Source organism: Solanum pennellii, chromosome 12 (assembly GCF_001406875.1).
Source record: "Solanum pennellii chromosome 12, SPENNV200".
Classification (NCBI taxonomy): domain Eukaryota; kingdom Viridiplantae; phylum Streptophyta; class Magnoliopsida; order Solanales; family Solanaceae; genus Solanum; species Solanum pennellii.
This window is the reverse complement of record NC_028648.1, coordinates 80435437-80458125: the sequence shown is the minus strand read 5'-3', so window position 1 is coordinate 80458125 and position 22689 is coordinate 80435437. Positions and strand designations below refer to the sequence as shown.

General features: G+C 30.5%; 3 protein-coding genes and 1 pseudogene across 3 annotated transcripts; 2 read left to right on the top strand and 2 right to left on the bottom strand.

Annotated features, from left to right (window-relative positions):
- The first annotated feature begins 3938 nt into the window (after positions 1-3938).
- On the top strand, positions 3939-9639 carry LOC107005746 (high mobility group B protein 9). The gene is made up of 5 exons (XM_015204400.2): positions 3939-4331; positions 6305-6383; positions 6492-6651; positions 8494-8867; positions 9349-9639. Exons 1-5 carry the CDS (start codon positions 4183-4185, stop codon positions 9442-9444), a joined length of 858 nt encoding a protein of 285 aa, XP_015059886.1. The 5' UTR covers positions 3939-4182; the 3' UTR covers positions 9445-9639.
- Positions 9640-11976: 2337 nt separating this feature from the next.
- Positions 11977-14860, top strand: LOC107007459 (annotated as a pseudogene).
- On the bottom strand, positions 14691-17309 carry LOC107007458 (glutathione S-transferase-like). The gene is made up of 3 exons (XM_015206085.2): positions 17095-17309; positions 16915-16963; positions 14691-15501 (listed from the first exon to the last, which is right to left on the bottom strand). Exons 1-3 carry the CDS (start codon positions 17245-17247, stop codon positions 15038-15040), a joined length of 666 nt encoding a protein of 221 aa, XP_015061571.1. The 5' UTR covers positions 17248-17309; the 3' UTR covers positions 14691-15037.
- Positions 17310-18272: 963 nt separating this feature from the next.
- LOC107005528 (mechanosensitive ion channel protein 6-like) lies at positions 18273-22109 on the bottom strand. The gene is made up of 7 exons (XM_015204142.2): positions 21483-22109; positions 21171-21418; positions 20290-20976; positions 19999-20122; positions 19370-19663; positions 19082-19284; positions 18273-18771 (listed from the first exon to the last, which is right to left on the bottom strand). Exons 1-7 carry the CDS (start codon positions 21903-21905, stop codon positions 18486-18488), a joined length of 2265 nt encoding a protein of 754 aa, XP_015059628.1. The 5' UTR covers positions 21906-22109; the 3' UTR covers positions 18273-18485.
- Positions 22110-22689: the final 580 nt, after the last annotated feature.

The following is a 22689-nucleotide window of genomic DNA, read 5'->3' as shown; positions in this document are numbered from 1 at the left end:
TAGATATGAGGTTTTTGAGTTTTCAAGAAATAAATCATTGAAGCATATGACAATTGCTAGTTGCCATGTGATATTTCCCATCTCGTCCACACTATAATGATTTCTTTTTAGCATATTATTGTGTACAAAATATTATCAACTACACTTGGTTGGAATTTAGCTCGAATCGACGTTATAAATTTTTTTTATTGATGAAATTATTAAATTCTTATCGTAAATTTTAAAAAATAATACAAAATTGATATGTCCATAGAAAGATCATATACATGTAAATAACTCAAACATGACAATAAGATGATAATACGATATGATGACATTATTCTGTACATTTATCCTCACATGGCAATTGAAATATCTACGAGAACTAATTTGCTCAAATTACAATTTTTCCATATGATTTACTTCAAGGGGCAAGTGTACAAGGGCGGATATAGGAAGGGGCGACCGTGTTCACTTAAATTTCCTCGGCGAAAGATTAGACACTGCAAGACTAGAGGATGACTTAGTGAATAGTGGCTTAGGTGGTTTAAACTTCATACTGAAGTTCAAAGTTCAATTCTTAGACACTATTTTTTGATTTTTTTTCAACCCTCATAATAATTCTAAATCCGTCACAACTAATAAATGGGCTTATTTACTTTGGGCCCTAATTCCAAACTTGATGAAAAATCTGGATTTGCAAAGGGAATATTGGGCCTCTACATTTCATAGTCCATAATTGAAAGCATAATTTGAGTTATACATGTTCTTTTCACCAAATGGACTACTACTGACTCGTTTGGTACGTGAGATAAGGATAATAATTCTTAGAAACGTTCAAACTAAACTCGAAGGAGCTACGAATTTCAATCTCAAGTTCTATCTAAATTCCTTATACATCGGGAGATATACTATTTTGAAGTTAGATCAAGTGTTATTTGGACATTCCTTTCCTATTACCTCTTTCAAAGCGATTATCAAAATTTACGTGACACTTTTTTTAAACAAAAATTTTTCAGAAAGAGTGTCATTTTTCTATAATTAAAAATCAATTTAAACTTTAAAATTCTTTTTTTAATCATAAGAAATCATTTATTGTCACAGAAATGCCCAAGGTTTATTTTGGACAGTACAATTTTAAAATCTTCCTTTTTTTTTAACTAATCAACCTATGCTAACATAAATTAGAACGAAGAAAGTATTCATTGACATATATTTAAAGTTTAAAATTTTACGAAATTTTCAGATTTCAAGTCCACCTCAGCTTAAAAGATAATTATAAGTAAACTATTCTCAACAATAATAACAAAACATAAAGTTTATCTAAATTAAAACGCACTAATATAACATAAATCTTAGTTTGTGTCATCAACATATATATATATATATATATATATATATATATATAAGAAGTTAAATACAATATAATTTGACACAAAATATAAAATGAAAAATTGCATACTTTGAGTAAAATGACAGTTTTTCATTGTACAATTAATTTACTAAAATAGAATCTTTTTTATAATAAGAATTAATCTAAAGTTGTGGTGTATCATAACTCATATCATATAGTTGAAAGGCTGCAAATTAATCCCAAAATGTACATATTTTGATAAAAGCATATATATAAGACAATAAAAATGAGTGACATAGGAACATTATCCCATAAAAAAAATATTAACCACCCAAACATGCTCACAATTGAAAGGCTCAACAAATTTTATATATTTATGATTTTCATTAATTAATTAATATCATTTCCTATCTCATTTTCCCCCTAAAGAATAATAACAAAAGTTTAAGAAAAAGACTTGCGAAAATTAATGCAATTTAATTACGTAATTTAACAAAATAAAATTTTACATTATTTAGTCATGATCAGTGCATATTAATTCCATTCACTTGTCCTTTTCTTTTTTTTTTCTTTTCCGTCCTCTTTTTATTGTCTGTATAAATAATCAAGAAACTTTTTAAATATTTTTTTTGTCTCTATTTACGCAATGTACTTTTTTTTGAATTTATTAGAAATATGTATTTTCTTATTTGTATTCAATTTAATTGTAAATTTCATATTTAATTTTTATTAAGGGCACAAGTAATTATGATTATCAAACTTTCAAGTTTCAAAAAACCTTTTTCTATTTTTATTTTTAGAAAGAATATCATGCCTAGTTAAAATTTAGGTCGTAGAAATAACATATTTAGTATAATTTTATAAAAAAAAAATTTTCTAATAAACTCTCGACTTAAGTAAAATATTTGAAAGCAGGTAAGAAAAAGTTTGTGCACCTCACAAAACTTGCAATGCAAGTGTTCTTTCTTAGTCCTACTTAACCTAAACCCTCTAGGCTTCGAGATTCATCTCCAAACTTTCAATCCATCATTAACTCCGACACGTGTATTATCAATTAATATTATTTCATATGCAAAGGGTCAAACAAATAAATTTCTTTATAACAAAATAATAACAATAACTGACATCACAAGAACGGAAAAAAATAAATTAAAAAACGTAATTACTGATTATTGACCAACAATTATGACAGAGTAATACATATTCTTTCATTCATATATAAAAAGTCCAGTGTTCACACTCGAGTCAAGCACATTAAAAAAAATCTTTATTAACAAGCGATATTCAATTCTCACACTATGAATACTTTACAATGCTAGCTAATCTATATTTAATACAATTACGACTTTATTACGAATATCGAACACTATATTAAAAAAAAAAATCACCAATTAAAGATGATTGGATTAATTGAAGCATGGTCTAGTTATTTATAGGGTACGTAAGCAACTCAAAAAGAACCTGCAGGATATATTCACCAATATTGTACCATAAAGATTTGATCAGAACCTATTATTAATGCTTTTAGCATAGCATTACATTGGACTTAGAATTGTACAGACACTTTCAAGTACACTTTGGACAATACATAACTTTTAATTAATGATCAAAATTAAAATATCTTAATTTTCGAGTTTTATATTTGGACTATCACGCTTATACATATATTTTCTATCCGAACGATCATCAACTGTCATTGATTAAATTACACTTCAACTAGTACTTTGTTTCCTTTTTCTACTTGAACTATGGTTATATTTTAGAAAAGAGTATACTTTCTTCGTTTCACAAAGAATAATCTAGTTTAATTTGACACGAAATTTAAGAGTGTAATTATTATTTTTTTTGTATCTCATGGCCCTAAATTAGAATTAGGTTAAATGTACAAAATTGCCTTTTGATCTTGTGCCTTTAAACATGCCACGTGGAAAATTGATTTTAAAATGTTACCAAAAAAAGAAAAAAATCATTCTTTTTGAAATAGAGGGAGTAATTGATAGTTGATGTATTTTTTTCCGTTTAATACAGAATGACCTAATTTGATTAAATATGAATTTATGAAAATACTCAAAAAAAGACATCTCAATCTTGTGGTGCTAGATTTAAATTATGTTTTTTATTGAAATTTAAATTACGTCAAATATTTCAAAATATTTTTTAATATTATTGTCTTAAACATGTAACATAGAAAACTTAAGTAAAAATATCAACAAAAAAAGAAAAGAAAAGAGTTGTTCTTTTTTTAAATAGACAAAAACGAAAAATAGGTCATTTTTTTTAAAACAAACTAAAATGAAAAACAGATCATTCTTTTTTAAACAGATGAAATATTATTCTTTTTGTTTTTTCACTAATTCGTAACCGTATTGGAATTTCGACTAAATCCTAATCGGCTCGTACAGGGAGTGACACTCTTAACAAGATTTTCTCTCCATCTCAAGAGCTTTTAATCCGCAAACTCCGATCATAAATGGAATAACCTACTACACCACAATCCATGTTGGTTATTAAAATATATTTTGATAAATAATTAATGAAACTCGAAAAATCGATATATATATTAATGAAAATTTAATGTAGTTTTCCTTTACCCACTGATATTCAACAACTTTTGAAAGTTCTTTTATTTTTGCTATGAAGAAGAAGCCAAAAGTTATAAACTCTCTGTACATAACCGCTGCTTCAACACTTGTCTCAAAAACTTTGATTTTTTCAATTTTTTTCTTCTTAAATAACCCCAAATTATCTCATTTTTGTTCATTACATTTTATCCATTTTGGTTTTTCACCAACTCCATTGCTCTGTTTTTCTAGTTTCTTGATTTTTCGGTTATTTTTTTATCCATCGTGATGTCTCAGACAGGTTTAATTTCTCCCGATGCGGTAAAAAGAGAGATGAATCCTCAACCAATGGCGTCTCACCAGAAGATTGTGAATAATCCGACTCTGTTTTGGGAATGTCTCAGGAATTTTCACTCTGCTGTGGGCGCAAAGGACACGTAAGCAACTTTTTTTTTTTTCATCCCTCGGAGTTTTCGCCTTTTTTTTACTAAATTAAAGTGTTGAATGCTTACTATCTAAATGATTATTTAATTTTTTTTAATTATATTATACCTTTTATAGATATCTTTTGAATTTTCACTAATTTTTATAGAAAAAAATGATCAAGGGGGTAAAAACATATATAAATAATTATTTTATTTTTGTTTATACATTTGGTTTTTTTTTTGTCGAAAAAGATTTAGATGTTTTTATCAATGACATTTCATGTGACAATTGTAAATTAATAGGGCTTTTAAAATTTTTTCACTCTTTCGTGTAAATGAAGTGTATGTAAGTAGTTCGAATTCATAACCTTGAAGTTAGAGATGTAATGCTTATCGCTTGAACAAGCCTTCGCATAAGTAAATTTTTAATTTTACTTTTGTGTTTATTCTCTTTTTAATTTTTTTTCCTTTATAGATACTTTTGGGTTTTCGCGAAATATTTTTTTAGAAAAAAATGTAATAAATAAATAGATAAAAGGACCAAAGGGGTGAAAAAAAACCATATATAGATAATTTTGATTTTTGTATACGCGATTTTTTTGAAAAAGATTTAGATGAATCTACTAATGTAGTCTTGTGAGAAGGTGTCTCAAAAATTTTGATTTTGTTTTTGATATAAAGTACACGTAAGAAGCTCGAACCCACAATTTTACTTTGTAGATTTTTTTTTAAAAAAATTTCTTTACATTTTCTTTTTATAGACACCTTTTGAATTTTCACTATTTTTGTAAAAAAATACAAAATAAACGCACAAAAAGATGAAAGGAATAAAAAGAACATATACAACTAATTTGATTTTTTTTGTGATATGATTTTTAATTTCAAGAAAATTCAGATGAATCCTTCTGTCTCGAGTTCCGCCTCCAATGAGTGGAGACAAGGAGGCGAGTATATTTATGAAATTATGAAAAGAATTTTAATACATAAATTTTTTCATAATAACATCATGACTCAATTCTACTCGGAGAATATCTTCATAATTATCACTCTATTTTAGATATAAAGTGCACGTAAGTAGCTCGAATCTATCACCTTAAAGTTAAAGGTGGAATGCCTACCACCTGTGAGCAATCCGTTACATAAAAAAACTTAGTTTTATTGTGTAGTTTTTTTTTCAATTTGTGTTCCTTACATTTTTTCTTTTACGACATCTTTTGGATTTTCAGTCGATTTTTAAAAAAAATAATATTTAAAAAATAAATGCACAAATAAATTAAAGGGATTAAGAAAACATATACAAATATTTGAGTTTTTGTGTGTGATATGAATTTTTGTTTGAAGAAGATTTAGATGAATCCATCTTCTCGAGTTCCTCCAGTAACGAGTGGAGACAAAAGGCGATAATATTCATGAGGAATTACTTTGTTTTTTAAAATTCATATATTTTTTGTCAAAGAAAATTTAGATAATCCACTAATAGCGTCTGTTGAGAAGATTGTGAATGATCCGACTCTATTTAAGCAGTGTCTCAAAATTTTTCTCTCTATATTGGAACAAAGTGCACGTATATAGCTCGAATCTACAATCTTAAATTTAGAGGAGATGTGATGCTTATCGTCCGTGCAATTCATCACATTAAAAACCTTCAATTTTACTTTTGTTGTTCTTGATTCAATTTTATTCCCTTGGATATTTCCTCTTATAGTCACTTTTCGAATTTTCACTAAAATAATTAAATACACCAAAAAATCATAGGGATAAAACAAAACATATACAAATAATATTGATTTTTTTTAATGATTTAATTCTTTTAATTCAAAGAATATTCAGATGAAAATCCATCCTCTCGAATTCCATCCACGACGAGTGGAGACAAGGGGCGATGTGTATTCATGAGGAATTATTTTTCTTTCATTTTTTGATTCAATCATAAGTTAAAAGCATATATATTTTAGATAATTAATGTTTGATTTTGTTTAATTAAGGGTTCCTGTGATTGGAGGGAAGGATCTTGATTTGCATGTTCTCTATGTTGAGGTGACTAAAAGGGGTGGCTTTAACAAGGTTAATTTTTTCTTTTTTTTTATTATAATAATTTATTTCATTTTATTATATAGTTATTATTATTATTATTATTTTAAGATATACATATATTATTTGTTTTATATATAGGTAGTGGCTGATAAGAAATGGAGAGAAGTGAGTTCAATTTTCAAATTTTCTCCAACAACAACAAGTGCTTCATATGCATTGAGGAAACATTATTTCACTTTGCTTCATCACTTTGAACAAGTTTACTTTCTCAAACATGAAGTTCCTATGTTTGATAAAGGTTAGCATAATTTCATATTATATATATATTATTTTCTAAATTAATTGTTTTATTTTGTTTTGATATGCGATAATATTATATTATGTGCTATTACTGTGCTAGAATTTATTTTATTTTCACCTTGATTTTGTCGGATCTATTCTTTCTTTGTTGTTATCGAGGTAACTACATGAGCTATTTATGTCACGTGTCGTACTGTATGGCATTGAGATATATTTAAAAGATATGTCATAACTCACAATATACAACTGGTTAAGTTTGACGCACGAAGGTGTTATTTAAATTGCACTTTATAAGTACTAACTAATTTAAGGATTTTAATCTATCTTTTGTAACTAGGTTAGATTTTTTTTCCTATTATTTCAATATTCGATAATATTTGTGTGTTATTACTAGGCTAGGTACATATTCAATTTCCATATCGATCTTCCCAAGTCTCCTCTTTCTTTGTTCTCATCGAATAGTTGCTTTATGCCACATGTGATCTCTTATGACATGCTATCGACATATTTTTAAAAGACGTGTCAATATATAATAACTTGAGATTTGACTAAAGTTTACTTTATAAGTACTAGCTAGTACAAGGATTTTGATATTTTACTATTTTGATTAAAAAAAATAATTCAATTTGTTTCAATATGCGATAACATTGGTGTGTTATTATTTTATGCTAGACATGATTTTCAATTTTCACCTTTGTCTTCCGGAGGCTCCTCTTTCTCTTTCTTATCAAGGAACTACTTTCTGTCATGGATCATATGATATGATATCGATATATTTTAAAATATGTCTCAATATATAATAACTTAAGTTTTGACGCACGGAAGTGTAGTTTGATTAAATTTCACTTTATATGTACTAACTAATTCAAAACTTTTGAACTTTTACTATTAGGTTAGAATTTTTTCAATTTCTATTTTAATAAGCAATAACATTTAATTTATGTGTTATTACTAGGCTAGACATATTCAATTTTCACTTGATCTTCCCAAGTCTTCTTTTCTTTTTATATCCGCTTCAAGGAACAACATTCTGACACCTGTTATATGTCATTATGTCGAAATACTTTTAAAAGACGTGTCAATATATAATGGCTCAAGTTCTAACCACACGAAGTGTTATTTGACTAAATTTTCTACTGACTAGTTCAAGGATTTTGATCTTTTACTACTATAGGTTAGATATTTTTTTTTGTATTTCAATATGCGATTATGTTTATGTGTTATAACTAGACTAGACATATTTAATTTTCACCTTGATCAATTCGAGTCTCCTCTTTCTTTGTTCTCATCAAGGATCTACTTTCTGTCACGTGTTATATGACATGACGTTGAAATATTTTTAAAATACGTGTCGAGATATAACTTCTTAAATTTTGATGCATTTACCAAAGTGTTTTATGACTAAATTACACTTTTTACTAGTTCAAGGATTTTGATCTTTTACTAATAGGTTATATTTTTTTCTAATTATTTCAATATATGATGTATCATTTCTTTTTCATTACTATGCTAGACATGTTCATTTTTCATTGGTTGTCACGTGCCATTTGTCATGACTTCAAATTCATTAATAGTTTTATCAGAATATTAAATTACTTATTTTTTATATATGGTTGACAAAAAGTAGTCTAGTACTTTCATTAAAGAATTTAAGTTAGACATTGATAACATAATTTTCTTTTATAGTATTAGTGAATTTTTAACTCACAATAGTAAGTTATAGTTATCAATTTGTCATCTGAACTTGCGTGCGTGAATGTAACATGCTTTGTGCACCTGACTTTTTCTTTTTTTGTTGCTCACATTTGTCTATTTGAAATTCTCTTTATGTGTAATATAGGTTCATGCTTCAAAGCTGAAGGGAAAATTGCTGCCAAATTTGATTGTGGCTACTTTGTGTCCCTCAAAATGGGAAGTGAAGTTCTCAATGGTGTACTTTACCACCCAAATCAACAAGCTCAACCATCCTCTTCCAAATTGGGTGCACAAAGTTGCAACGCGATTGTGCCTTACTACTCACCACCTATTTCAGGACGGAGGAACAGGAGGAGGAGGAACGGAGACCCTAATCGTCCAAAACCTAATCGGAGTGGTTACAACTTCTTCTTTGCTGAAAAACATGCAATGCTCAAATCTCTTCATCCACACAGAGAGAGGGAGTTCACTAAGATGATTGGAGAGTCTTGGAACAATCTATCTCCTGAAGAAAAAATGGTAAGTATGTTTAAACTCGATCATATAGTGCTATTCAGTATTACGAAGATTCATCATAAATTGAGAACATACATGGGCTTTAGATGTGACATGGAAGATAAACATTCATGTAGGCGGCCCAAACTTGCTTGTCATTAAAATACACTTGCAATATAGTCCATTGAGTGTGCATTCGGTATTAAAATTTTTTTTTCTGATTTTTCATGTTCAATTGATCGAAATTTATTAAAAATGATTTCTTTACTGAAATAGAGAAAACAAGTCTATAAGTGACATCCACATTGTTTCCCCCCCCCTCCCCCCCCCTCTCCTCGAACACACCACATTTGCACGCAACCCCACCCATGGCTTCAAATAAGTTTTTTGCTTACATACTGAACACAAGAAAATAGTAAGAAACTCATTTTTTCAAGAAAATATTTTTCTTCGTACAGAACACATCTTGAAAGAGTGATACTAATTGTTAGTGTATACTATACAGGTCTATCAAGAGTATGGGGTGAAGGACAAGGAAAGGTACCAGAGGGAACTTAAGGAGTACAAAGAGAGCATGATGAACACATCATCTTGCTACTAAAAGGTAACTGATGAATGGTAGAAGAAGAAGAAGAGCATGAGATAAACATGTAAATGTTTGTGTGGATCAAAACCTTATTATAAACTTATATGTAATAATATAGTCTTAAACTATTTCCTAACTGTAGTTTCTCTAAACATATGTTTACCTAAACTAATTCTCATGCTTATAAGATGGTCTTGCTTGCTTATCAAACTTTAGATTGGTGATTACTTGATAAAGTCCACCATAGTACTTCTACAAATCATAGCTAAAATAATTATAATTTTTACACCTCTTAGGAGTTTTCGACCTTTTTTGCTTCTTTGATGACTTGAACCACAATATTAGGGTTGGAGGTAGAGTAACTCCAAATTAATCTATTTATGGGATTAGGATGTAATTGGAGGGTCGAGCACTGGCGGAGTTGATGTAACATAGTCCACAATTTGACACTTTATTGTTGGTTAAAGCTATATAGGTATTAGTTATGTGGAATTCAATTATTCATGTATTAATTTTAACGAAGACCTTGAGGAGGAAGCTTATATAGACCAACTAGAGGGTCTTGAAATTATTGAAAAAAGTTAAATGGTGCATAAGCTAAAAAAATCGTATGTGAACTTAAATAATCCCCACGATGATGGTATTTTACTGGTAGCATAACCTTTTTTTGAATTTAAGGAGATTACGATTGATTGATGTATAAATCAAAAGATGGGTGGGAGAGTTTATATTTTTAGTCTTTGTATGTTGATGAACTTTTATGATGTGCTAATGAGGTAGGCATATTGCGTGAGATGAAAGACTTCTCTATGAATTTTGAAAGAAATGATATAGGGATACAAATAATTTGTGATACAATTAGTTCAACAAGAATTGTTCTTATTTAGAAAGGGGGATAAATTTTGTCTCATGGATTATCCGAAAAATGATGTAGAAGTTGAAAGTTCGATGTATGTTTAAACTTGCACTAGATCGGATATTAATTTTGTGCTCAAAATGCTAGGAAATTCGAGTAATCTTGAAATTGACCCTAGAGAGCTATAATGAAAGTCTTGAGGTCCGTGAAAAGAATAGAGGATTAGATGCTCTTGTATATGAGATTCAACCACTTGAAAGTTATTAGGGTACTCGAATTTTAATTTTACTGGATATGTTGACACTCGAAAATTTTCATTTGATTAATGTTTCTATTAGTTGAAGGAACAATGACATGGAAGAATGCTTAACAATCTTTCATTGCTATATCCACAAAGAAAGCAAAATTCGTGGCATGTTTTTAAGCCACAATTCATGTAGTATGACTGTGAAACTTTATTTCAGGACCAAGGATTGTTGATATCATTACCAAGCTGTTAAAAATTTATTGTGACGATGCTATAATAGTATTCTTTTTTTCAAGAATGATATGTTTTTACTAAATGTGTCAAATATATGGAATTAAAGTAATAATTCACCATCAACGAAGCAACTCAGAAAGAAAGAGCTTCACTTAGGGGGATTAACAACCAAAGACAATTAAAAAACATGTTTAAAGAATAGGTCTTGATTGTACTCATGATTGATACATTTATGATATTTTGATTCTCTGAGCTCAATTATGTGTTTTAGATATACACCGATGAATTATTTTATTTGTTTCTCATAATAGTGTACACACTTTAATTTTGAGATATTATAGAATACGTCTCAATGAAATGTTAAATATTTTATAGCTTATAAATCTGATACAATAAAGTTGCTAATAAAATGGTATCTGGAAGGAAATATGTATCACAAACATTATGTATATTGATTTGGCATATATATTGTGATATGCACGATGTACATTATAGACGAAATTTATTATATACACAACTAATATTTATATCGTTATATATACTAATATTATGTGGTCATTGAGCCAAGTGGGAAAATTCAAAACTTATTTTTGTATTTGGACAAAGTACACAAATGATCTCTAGGCCGAAATATTTGACATGAAGCTAGCCCTAAAATTTCAATTGATGATAGCCAAAATGTATTATTTTTTTTTGTCATTATTATTTTTATTTTTATTTTGTGAAATGCAGAAGCTGGGTATGTATGTTCTACATTATATATACATTTATTTTAGATTTTATAAACACACTATTTATTTGTAGGCATTTCATATACTTTATACTCATATTATACATTATATCTACATCTATATACATTTTTATACAATATATACAAATCCAAACATCATTCTTTACTTAAAAATTTTAAAATTTGAACTCGAAATCTGAAATGAAAAGGAAAAAGAGAAGATAACTTGTCATCATTTGGGGCGTAAAGTGTATTATGGGCATATAGTTCAAAATTGAACCATTTGTTTTTGAATTTTGATGATTATGTCATGACATTTTTTTCTTATTTTATTTGTAGCTCAATTAATATAAATTTCATAACTAGTAGCTATATATAATAGATCGTGTCCATACATTGATTATGTGATGAACGTACCAGATTAATTTAAACCTTTATATATTGTTTCTTTCTTCGCTCATTAGGGTTACTTGATTTTCTCTGTACAATTTCATTGTGACGGCGGTCGCTCTTCTCAACAATAATGTCTTCTCAATCAAGTATGTTTCTGTAGTTTTGATATTTCCTACTAGACTTGATTTATTTCTATTTATTTTAGTATGCAATAACATTTATATTTTATTACTAGGCTAGAGAAATATTCAATTTTAACCTCGATCTTATTGAGTCTCGCCTCTATTCACATCGAGGAGCAACTAGAGAACTATTGTTTTCCATGTATCATTAATCACGACTTCGAGATATTTTACTTTAAATCGTTGACTCAATTCTTTTAGAAAAAATGAAAAGGTTAATATTTGTCCTTGAACACTCCAAAAAAATATACTTATGCTTCATCATACTTTTGTGCTTAGATCGTGCGAAAATTGTGTTGAAACTGGTCATACTTTTGTGCTTAGATCGTGATAAAATTGTGTTGAAACTGGTCATACTTTTGTGCTTAGATCGTGCGAAAATTGTGTTGAAACTAATCTTAAGTAGATCTTAATTAGTGTTGAAAATGATTTAAAATGGTTATGAAAATAATGAAATTAGTTTGTGTGATCTGTGTGACCTATAGATGACAGTTCTAGCCATGAAATTTGCTATTGATACTTATTAGGATAAGTCCCAAGCATACACTTCTTTACGGTGTGACACATCCAACCTCGAGTGAGTATGAAATACTTTGTGTATCAAACTATACTTTTTATTATTCATTAGTTGTTTCAATATTCTTTTTATATTTAGGATCACTGTGTTTCCAAGTAGAAGGGACATTTGATGCCAAATTTGACTCTAATTATTTCATGTCCATCAAAATAAAATATGATATTTACTAGTAGACTTGATTTTTTTTCTATTTATTCCAATATATCATAACATTTGTGTTATTACTATATTAGAGTTATATTTAATTTTCAACTTGTCTTTTCTAATCGATTCTCGTATATAATTAACTAAAAAAGATATTTTCGTAATCTTTCATGACTTCGAGATATTTTATTTTTAAATACTTGTGTTAATGCTTGGTCTATAAAAAAGAATCAGACATGTACGTGAGGGGGCGTGTTGAGAATATAATTAACGAATAAATGTGTGCACATTTTAACAGATTCAACTTTTAGATGAGATGGTCACACACTTTTAATATGGTATCAGAGCATACACAAATTCTAAAATCGAATCTCATTTCTACCCATAACAAAAAAAAATCCATGTGATTGGCCTATGAAAAAGAATCAAACCCGCACCTCAATTGTCACTCATTACTTATTGACACATCTATTAAAATACTAATACTATTTAATAATAGGATTTTCTTCCTTTTATATATTGATAAAAAAAATTAATTACCTTTTTGATTTTTTTTTTTGAAGCTCTTCTCTCTTCTGGCAGCAATGATGAGGAAAATAGTAAGCCAATTTTCTTTTTCACCTTTTCTCTTTTCAAAATTTTATTATATGAATTATTCTCACTAAATTATGAATGTTTATAGATTTGAATATTAAATGCTTTAAATTTGTATATGCAATTCAAAAGAATTATGATGTTCATAAATCTTTTTAATTTAAATATGCCCTTTAACATATTACATTACTTTTTTTTATGGTTTGCAAAATAATCAAATGTGTTAATTCTTTTGTTCTATAAGGTGCACTTTCATTTATTTATTTATTTTTTTAATTTCTATTTTTTTTTTTGAAGCTTTTCACTCTTCCAGCAACAATAATGAGGAAAATGGTAGGTCAAATTCTCATTTTTCTTTTGAAATTATTTATACATGAATTATTCTAGCTAAAATATATTGCATAATAATATTAATGTAGAATGCATTTTGCATAAGAATTATGAGGTTCTTAAATCTATTTTTAACCTATATATATATATTGTCAAAACATATTTTGTCAACGAAAAATGATTTTATTCAGTAATCAAAGTTTTAAAAAAATTATTTTTATTTTTTGGGACATGTTTACATCTAATAATATCAAAATGTAACTCATTAACCAGCCAATCAATTTATATAATTTGTATTATTTGATGGACACATGTGCAATATATGTGTCTGAAAATTTATTACACTTTATAAGTATTTATGATTATAACTAGTTCAATGATTTTGACTTTATAAAGATTTTTATTTTGAAAATGACCAATAATTTTATGTAATTTATAATTACAAAATTTTACTTTTTGTAATTGCAAAACTTCATGGAAGTAGATAGTTTTAATTTGGAGCCCAAATATAATTTAAAAGTTTGTACATTGCCATTTGACACTTCATGATATTTACTTTAGAATAAGTTGCATGCATCACATTTTAATGTTTCGTGTAGCTGACTGTTCTTTTTTACGTTATTCAAAGGTTGTTTAGAATCAAAGGGTCTCCGAGTAGAAGGGAAAATTTATGGCAAAACTGACTTTGGATATTTGGTGTATTTCAAAGTGGGATCTGATGTTTGCAATGGAGTAATCTACCAACCAAAAGAACAAGCCCCGTCTCGCAACGCGATAGGAAAACAACCTCTACCTCCTAAGGTAGGGGGTAAAGGTTTGTGTTATACAGACCCTACTTATGAGATTACACTGTGTTTATGTTGTTGTAGTATTGAACGAGTTCGATATTGATTGTTAGTGTATACATACAGGTCTATAAAAACTATGCAAAGAAAGACAAGGAAAGGCACTAGAAGGAATGGAAGGAGCAGAGATATAGTTCATTTTGCATTGTAATGCAGTTCCAAACATTGTCATAGCTTTATGTAAGATAGTCCGAAAACTATTTCTAGAAGTGTTATTTCTCAAACTATTGTTTCCGTAGATCGATTCTCATCCTTATAAGATGGTCTGTGTTATAAATACACCGTATTGTGGATGTTCATTACACAGTTTCCTGGATAATCACCTCGATGTATTGTTGGGAAACGATCTTTATTCAACTCGTAGGTGAAGGTGTAGCTAGTCTATGACAACAACATACCCAGTGTAATCCCACGAGTGGGATCTGGGGGAAAATAAAACTCCAATGTCACAAACAACACAACGATTTCAACAAGTTCTAGGAAGGAGGGGGTGAGGTCTGCATTTCAACTACCTTCTTCCATGACTCTCGGCTGGATATCTCACCCCACCACCTTCCCACGTTCTCTCGAGAAGTGATGAGCTCTGCTCTGTCTGTCCCGTTCACCAAGTATTGGATGTTTGGAAGGTGAGAGAGATCGGCCAATGTGAATTCATCTCCAGCCAAGTACTGACTATCTCCGAGCCTCTTTTCATACACATCAAGCACTTTTTTGAGCTTCTCTTCGTTCTGTCTGATCAAGTTCTCGTCTTGTTTGAGCTTCATTCGCGGTGCAAAAGCCAGCTGGAATACAAGAACTGAACTGGGTGGATTGAAGCTTTGTCCTTCTGCCTCTATCCATTGATCTATAGACGCTTTCTCTAACGGGTTCGTTCCATATAATCCCTTGTTACCTTGACTTCCATATTTGTCACATATGTACCTATTTATAGATCTGGATTCTGGATTTACCAAAAGCACAGACAGACAACAATGTAAACCCAAATTTTAGTTAGTATAAGCATTACGAAACAGTGTAAGACGCAAATTCCATATTAGTATGAGCATCATGAACACATACTAGACGTATAAGCATCATCAACAAGAACACCGCATAAACAGCATAGGGTCCAAATTCCACACTAGTATCATGTATATAAACTATATGTTGACGACTCCCCTTACTTTCTAGGTGTCACTGATTAGTTTAGGCATCATCAACAACGTCATATCATAAGTTACAGTGTGAGCCTCAAATTCCGTACTAATATAACCATCATTAACAACAATGTACAACCCAAATTGCATACTAGTATAAGCATCATGAACAATACCGTAAGACCCAATTTACATACTAGCTATCTGGAAGGATAGGATTTACCTAGACCTTACCTTACCTTACCTTAACTTCGTGAGGTTGTTTCTGATAGACCCTTGGTTCAGAGGAAATGTAATCAAAACAGAATTGAAAGGAAAATAACAAGAGCAAAATGACAAGAGAAACAAAGCAAACGTAGCGACAAGTATTACCAAGAGTTGAAGAATAAGATACTACGCAAATACTAAAAGTTACTACCAGATACAAAGAAGAGGAGACTAGACCCCTACCTCTCCCACATAAAAGTACGACAACACTCGGCTTACCTACTACCTTAATCCTCCAAACCTTCCTATCTACGGTCATGTCTTCAGTAAGCCATATTGCGTTAAGAAAAAACAAGATCCCAAATCATAAACTACTATAAAGTATAAACATCATCTATTCTTAGCAAATGCAGTTTAAAGATCCAATCTTTACACTGGCCCATTACTTCCAGAGCTATCTCCTGCAAGATTCAGGGGGGGGGGGGATTTCAGATAATGGGCAAGATGAGACTAGGCCTCTGTCTCTCCCACCGAAAAATACGACAACACTCAACTACCTTCAAACCTTCCTATCTAGGGTCATGTAGCTAAATTACATTAAACAACAAGATCCCAAATTGTGCACTACTATAAACATCAGCTATTTTTGGCAAATGCAGTTTAAAAGTCCAATCTTTACACTGGCCATTACTTCCAGAGCTATCTGCTGCAAGATTAACGGGGGGGAGAGCTCTGCCTCTCCCACCAAAAAATACGACAACACTCCACTACCTTCAAACCTTCCTATCTAGTGTCATGTCATCAGTAAGCTAAACTAAAATTACATTAAACAACAAGATCCCAAATTGTGCACTCCTATAAACATCAGTTATTCTTGGCAAATGCAGTATAACACTACTATAAAAACCAGCTACTCTTGGCAAATGCAGTATAAAAATCAAATCTTTACACTGACCCAATACTTCTAGGGCTATCTACTACAATATTAAGAAGATTAAAAGTTTAATTACCAAACAAAGTGATGTCCTCATCTTGATAAGCTGGAACTTGACCAAAAGGCTGGAAAAAAAATGAGAAACAGTAAGAACAGATAAATCAGTAAAAAGAAACAAGCCCCCTTTTTTCTAAATTTAGTGTAAGAGTCAATCAACTGAGCTACGAAGATTCCGAAAAAAAAAAAAAAAACTTGCCTGAATTTTGAGATAGTCAGGTTTTTTGTGTTCCCCTTTTGCCATATTAACAGGGATGAGGTGAAATTGAACATTTTTTTCAAGAAGACAAGCTAAAACTCTTGACACTGCTGTTGATAAAGTTGGTCCGTACACTTTCACCGGAGTAGCCATCGGAAAATCAAGAAACTAAACTAGTGTTGTTTCGAATTTATATTTGTTTTTTTATAATCTTTTGTTGAGCATATTACACATTATCCTTTTCTTCATCAATTGGTTAAAGGTGGGTCCACTAATTTTAATTATTCTAATTTATTTTTTTTAAAAAAAAAGTTTTACTAGTGGATAGGTTTGGTAGGCTAAATCATTAAAATGATTTAAATATTCAACTAACTTTTATTTTAATGTTAATTTTCGGGATAAGGGTCTGAAAAAAATATTAACTTTGGTCGAATTTGTTGTTGCGATACTAAACTTTTATGAGGACTTATTACTTTCCTAGGCTATTTAATATTGTATTTTAAACATATATATTTGCTTACGTGGACATAAAAAATAATTTAAAATTATAAATAGTAATGTGTCCACGTGAACACATTTAAAAATCCACTATCAAAATAGTTCAAGGATAAAAAAAGTATACTATTAAATAGTTCAGAGGTAATAGGTCCTCATAAAAGTTTAGTATCGCAACAAAAAATTCGACCAAAGTTGAGATATTTTTCAGACCCTTATCCCTTAATTTTCTCTGTATCATTTCAATTTTATCGATGTTACAAAGAGAGATTATTCAATTAAGTTTATTGTGACATATATATTTTGATTAATTTAGTAAAAAAGAAAAGAAAAACTCTCAATATTTCAATGAGAATCTGTTTTTATCAATACTGTTCTGATGGGAAAAAAAATCATATTTTATAACAAAAATTCTGATGAAAGAAAAACTTTGTTTCTAGTAGTGGTGTATTTTGGCAAAGAAAGAGATTTTCCTTTTAAATGAACTTAATGTGTGAATTTGAATCGAGGATCAAGACAATAAGTGAACTTAATGTGTGAATTTGAATCGAGGATCGAGACAATAAGCTTGAAATATCATTAGAAAAGAACTTTTGTGAGATTTAGTAAGAGTTTCACCATAGTATTGAGTCCTCTATTTATATTGGGCTTGCACAATTTTTTTCATTATGACAAAATTTGTGTGTAATTAGTCAAGTTGAAGATCCATTAAGAAGGTTAAACATTGTTACAATGAACTTTTGGCCTAAAACATCTTATTACAATAGTTTTGTAACATCTAATTAGTAATTAGTAATCACAATCTATGTATGGACCTTGTGACATCTAATAACAATGAACAAAAAACCACCTCAACCATCTTGTATGATCTTTAGTGATCGTCTTTTCGATCAATTTTAAGCACACGTTGTCCAGTTAGAAGGAGCTCTCGTTGACGATAATGGTGGGAGGTTATGAATGTTGATATCAAGAGGTAGCATACGATATTGAATATCGAGTTCCCTGAATGTTTTCACCATTTCTTCGATAAGAAGAGCTCTTCTCGCCCATCTCTCTCCCATGTCTTGGTGATTCATCGTGTGTGAGAGCCACACGGACCATTTTATCCCGTTCATGTTTTCCACGTCTCTCATTACAATCATTGGAGCCGGATACCAATGATCACTCCTGTTTTCGATATACCTGCCAGTACAAAAGAGATGACCATAACTAATCGAAAAAAGGATGGAAGAATATCAAGAACTTATCATGATTTAAGCTAAGAGGCAAGTCAAAAGTACTCTTCCTTTGCGCATTTTGACATTAAAGACGAACCACTCTATAACTACGTTGTTTGTTCCGATATGAAAATCAGTTCCAAAGAAAATTTGGACGTTATAGAAAATGTTTGTTATAAAGAATGACTGTTATAGAACGAATTCCCATATATCCAGTAATAAGAATGAATATGAGCACTTCTTCTGGAAAATGAACATACGTATCGTAGATATACCTTGTTATTTTTTCTTTCATCATAGCAATCTTTTCCATAGGAGTTGAGATATGAATGGAGAAATCGATTGAATCTCCCATGTCTGGACTGCGGTAATAGTTACTGATGGGCTTCGTCGATAGGACACTATTTGGATATATGATCTTTTGGTTATCATATCTTAAGAAAACTGTAGTCAGTATATTCATCTCTTCAACTACCATCTGAAACACAATGATCAAATAAATGCTTTAGTATACGAGTTCAAACACAATGAAACATACGCTTTGAAACGGAGGAATTTCTTGCCTGAACTTTATCGACTTCAACACGATCCCCTACATCAAACGGGTGCATTACAAATAAAAAGATGATTGCCTCAAATGTCGTCTTGGCTGAGTTTCCGAAGATGAATACTACTAGAAGAATCTGGGAACTCAAAAAGACTAAGAAATGCATAGTAGCAACTCTGAGTATAAGGAGCCAGATGACCAATATGATTATCGCCACAAGGACATTTAACATTTGATGAAGCTTGTTTACAGCAGTCTTAGTGTCATTTAACGACAGAGCGAGCGCCCTTCGCTCTCTAAATGCGTTCACCTGGAAGAAAAATACAAAGTAGAACGTTCAAATTCCGTCATATTAGTGCTAAAATTATGCTCAGACTCTCCAAATATTGTCAACAGATGCGTGTCAGATTCTCCAAAAGTAGTGTATCTTTGAAGAATCCGACACGGATGTGGCATCAAAAGTGAAGAGTCTGTTCAACTTAGGCTAAAAAACAACACTTTTCTTTAAAAACACGATCTTCATTTTGTGGTGATGACTTGAAATGAATACAAAAATCATCATTTTGAGATGAGTTCCGACTGATCTAACCGAGAAAAGAAGTGGACTTTCTTTCTTACAGAAAATTGGCAAAGTTTCATACTCACCGCCCAATTTTTCAGAGCATGCTTACTTATGCCTTTGGTTTCAGTTCCACTTTCAATAAGGCACATTGTTTTCGAAGCCTCGTCTTCTTTCATAAAACGCATCAAGTCCTCCAAATAGATGAATCTAATGGTAGTCACATATAGTATGAGCATAGATATACAAAGATTTCAACTTCAGTATTATAACATAAGAATTTAAAGGCAAGAACTAATTGTCGTTAACACCGACAATACGAAGAGATAGTGAGTTACAATAAGAAAACTACTTTTCTTTTTAAGGGAACAACTTACTTGGATCCTGGCTTAGCTACATTGTTAAAAATCTGCTTGGCTGCAGCTTTCGCCTTTTTTTCACTAGTGATCTGCACAGCATTATCATCCTCGAAAGTCGATTGTGGTAACTTCTCATCCAAAGTTGACAGTACACCATTTCTAACCATATTCATCAGCCTTTTCATATTCCAAGCAGAAATGTTCTTCTGATTCAGTTTATGCAGATGATCTATAGTAATCCCACCCTCCTTTTCCTTCTCGGTAATAACCCTCGAAAATGCAGAACTCCTCGGAGTAGAACCCATAGGAGTCTTGCGTGGTGTTCCAATCGGTCTCTTAGCAAATATGCTTGTCTTTAGATCAGCAGGCAATGTAGCCCCAGCACTCTGAAGCTTCTCCACTTCAACCATAACTTTCTCTTCTTCCTCCTCTTGCTCCGATTGATCAATCTCAACCAATGCAGGCCCAGACAACGTCTCGATCACATACTGATTAAACAAAGATTCTTGAATTCGATCGAAGAATGTACTAACATGAAATGACATAGCTAGTACCTTCACAAGAAGCGTTTTCAACAACCAAATGTATGCACCAACCAAAAGACAAATCCAAATACTTGACACATGAGGCAAAACCTTCCCACCAGTCATTTTATCAACTTTTTCATCAAAAATACACAGCCAAGCAATCAAAACTAAACTCAACCAAATACAATTCTGCACTGAATTCCTCAATCCATACACNTTCCAACAACAAGAAGTGTTTTCAACAACCAAATGTATGCACCAATTAAAAGACAAATCCAAATACTTGACACATAAGGCAAAACCTTCCCACCAGTCATTTTATCAACTTTTTCATCAAAAATACACATCCAAGCAATCAAAACTAAACTCAACCAAATACAATTCTGCACTGAATTCCTCAATCCATACACGAAATATAAAACGCGTTTTCGCAACAAAAAATTACTCTCAATGAAGTACACAACCAACCTTATAACCCAACCAGAAAACAATCTTCCACAAATCAACACCAAAACCATTACTTCCCATTTCCACAATTCAAGCCCAAAAGCCCTCTTTTCCCTCAATACACTAAACACAAAACTACAACTCAAAACAGCAATAATTAAAACCAAACTCACCAGCTGAAGAATCACTAAACACAAAACTACAACTCAAAACAGCAATAATTAAAACCAAACTCACCAGCTGAAGAACAGTTAATAAACTAAACTTCACTTTCTTGAATTCCTCAGGTAAATCCTCATCTGAAAAGGGGTCATCTTCTTCAATTTCACTATCTTTTAACAAAACCCCAGACCTCTGATCTTGCTCAGATGGTTCCATTAGCCTTGATTTTGTCCTGTTTACCAAAAGATTTGATTTTTTTCTAAAAGAAGAGGTGGAACTGCAAACCAAAACTTCTTGTTGTGATTCTGTGATAAAGTTTAAATCTTTATCATTACTATCATTCTTGGTGAAATGGGGTTCTGCAGAAATGGACATTTCAGTTTCTTTTAGGGGTTTTGGGGTTTCTCTAAACATAGAAAGATTGGATTTTTCAGCTTGGTTTAAGAGATTTTGATGTTCTTCTTCTTCAGATTTGCAAGATTTTTTAAGTTTTTCCATTTTTTAGAAGTGAAAAAGTTGAAGGTGATTCTTGGCTTGTTCTTGAATGAATCACTATTATCAAGAAAGAACAAAGTAACAGTGAATAAAGTGGCAATTTTAGTGTCTGAAAAAGATGTTTTACTACTATTATTCCTCATCTTTTTGTGGTTTTTTTTTTGAAGATGGAGGAAGAATCTGGAGAAAAATGAAAGAAAGAAGAGATGATGATGATGGAAGATTCATGCATTTTTCTTTCTTAAAGTCGGTTCCTCCGTTCGTTCACTTTTACTTGTTTACGTATTTAAAAATAATATCTTCAATTTTACTTGTCATTTTTAAGACAATATAATCCGTTTTTCAAATTATTTTTCAAGACGTAAGACTTAACATCAATTAGAAAACATGCAAAGTTTAAAGTGGACAAATAAACAGAGAAAATATGAAATATAAGAAAATTGAAAGATTAACAGAATGATTAAAATGGATAAGGTATATGTACTCCTAAACTATGACCAAAATGCATATACCTTATCTTACGTGGCATTACAGTATCTCTCACCCATCTCAACTGCGTAATGTTACGGAGTGTACCACGTAAGATAAAAGGTATATTAAATTACAAAAAAAATGAGTTCGTAAATAATAAAATTTTAGTTTAGTTAAAATGTGTCTTTGGAACTTCAGTCATAATCTTATCCCTAATTAAAGCAAATATTCTTATAATTTTATTCTTAAATATAGATATTGATTTTGATCTCAATTAACTAAATATTTCTTCTTGATTCTAGTTTACTTCGATGAA

Coding starts and splice junctions, on each gene's coding strand:
- LOC107005746 (XM_015204400.2), top strand. CDS start 4,183: ATGTCTCAGACAGGTTTAATTTCTCCCGATGCGGTAAAAAGAGAGATG. Junction 6,384..6,491: donor AAAGGGGTGGCTTTAACAAG/GTTAATTTTTTC, acceptor TTTTATATATAG/GTAGTGGCTGATAAGAAATG. Junction 8,868..9,348: donor TATCTCCTGAAGAAAAAATG/GTAAGTATGTTT, acceptor TATACTATACAG/GTCTATCAAGAGTATGGGGT.
- LOC107005528 (XM_015204142.2), bottom strand. CDS start 21,905: ATGGAAAAACTTAAAAAATCTTGCAAATCTGAAGAAGAAGAACATCAA. Junction 20,977..21,170: donor TCAGTGCAGAATTGTATTTG/GTTGAGTTTAGT, acceptor GAATTGTATTTG/GTTGAGTTTAGTTTTGATTG. Junction 19,664..19,998: donor ATGCTCTGAAAAATTGGGCG/GTGAGTATGAAA, acceptor TTTTTCTTCCAG/GTGAACGCATTTAGAGAGCG.
- LOC107007458 (XM_015206085.2), bottom strand. CDS start 17,247: ATGGCTACTCCGGTGAAAGTGTACGGACCAACTTTATCAACAGCAGTG. Junction 16,964..17,094: donor CTGACTATCTCAAAATTCAG/GCAAGTTTTTTT, acceptor TTTTTTTTCCAG/CCTTTTGGTCAAGTTCCAGC. Junction 15,502..16,914: donor TGAGGACATCACTTTGTTTG/GTAATTAAACTT, acceptor TGGTAAATCCAG/AATCCAGATCTATAAATAGG.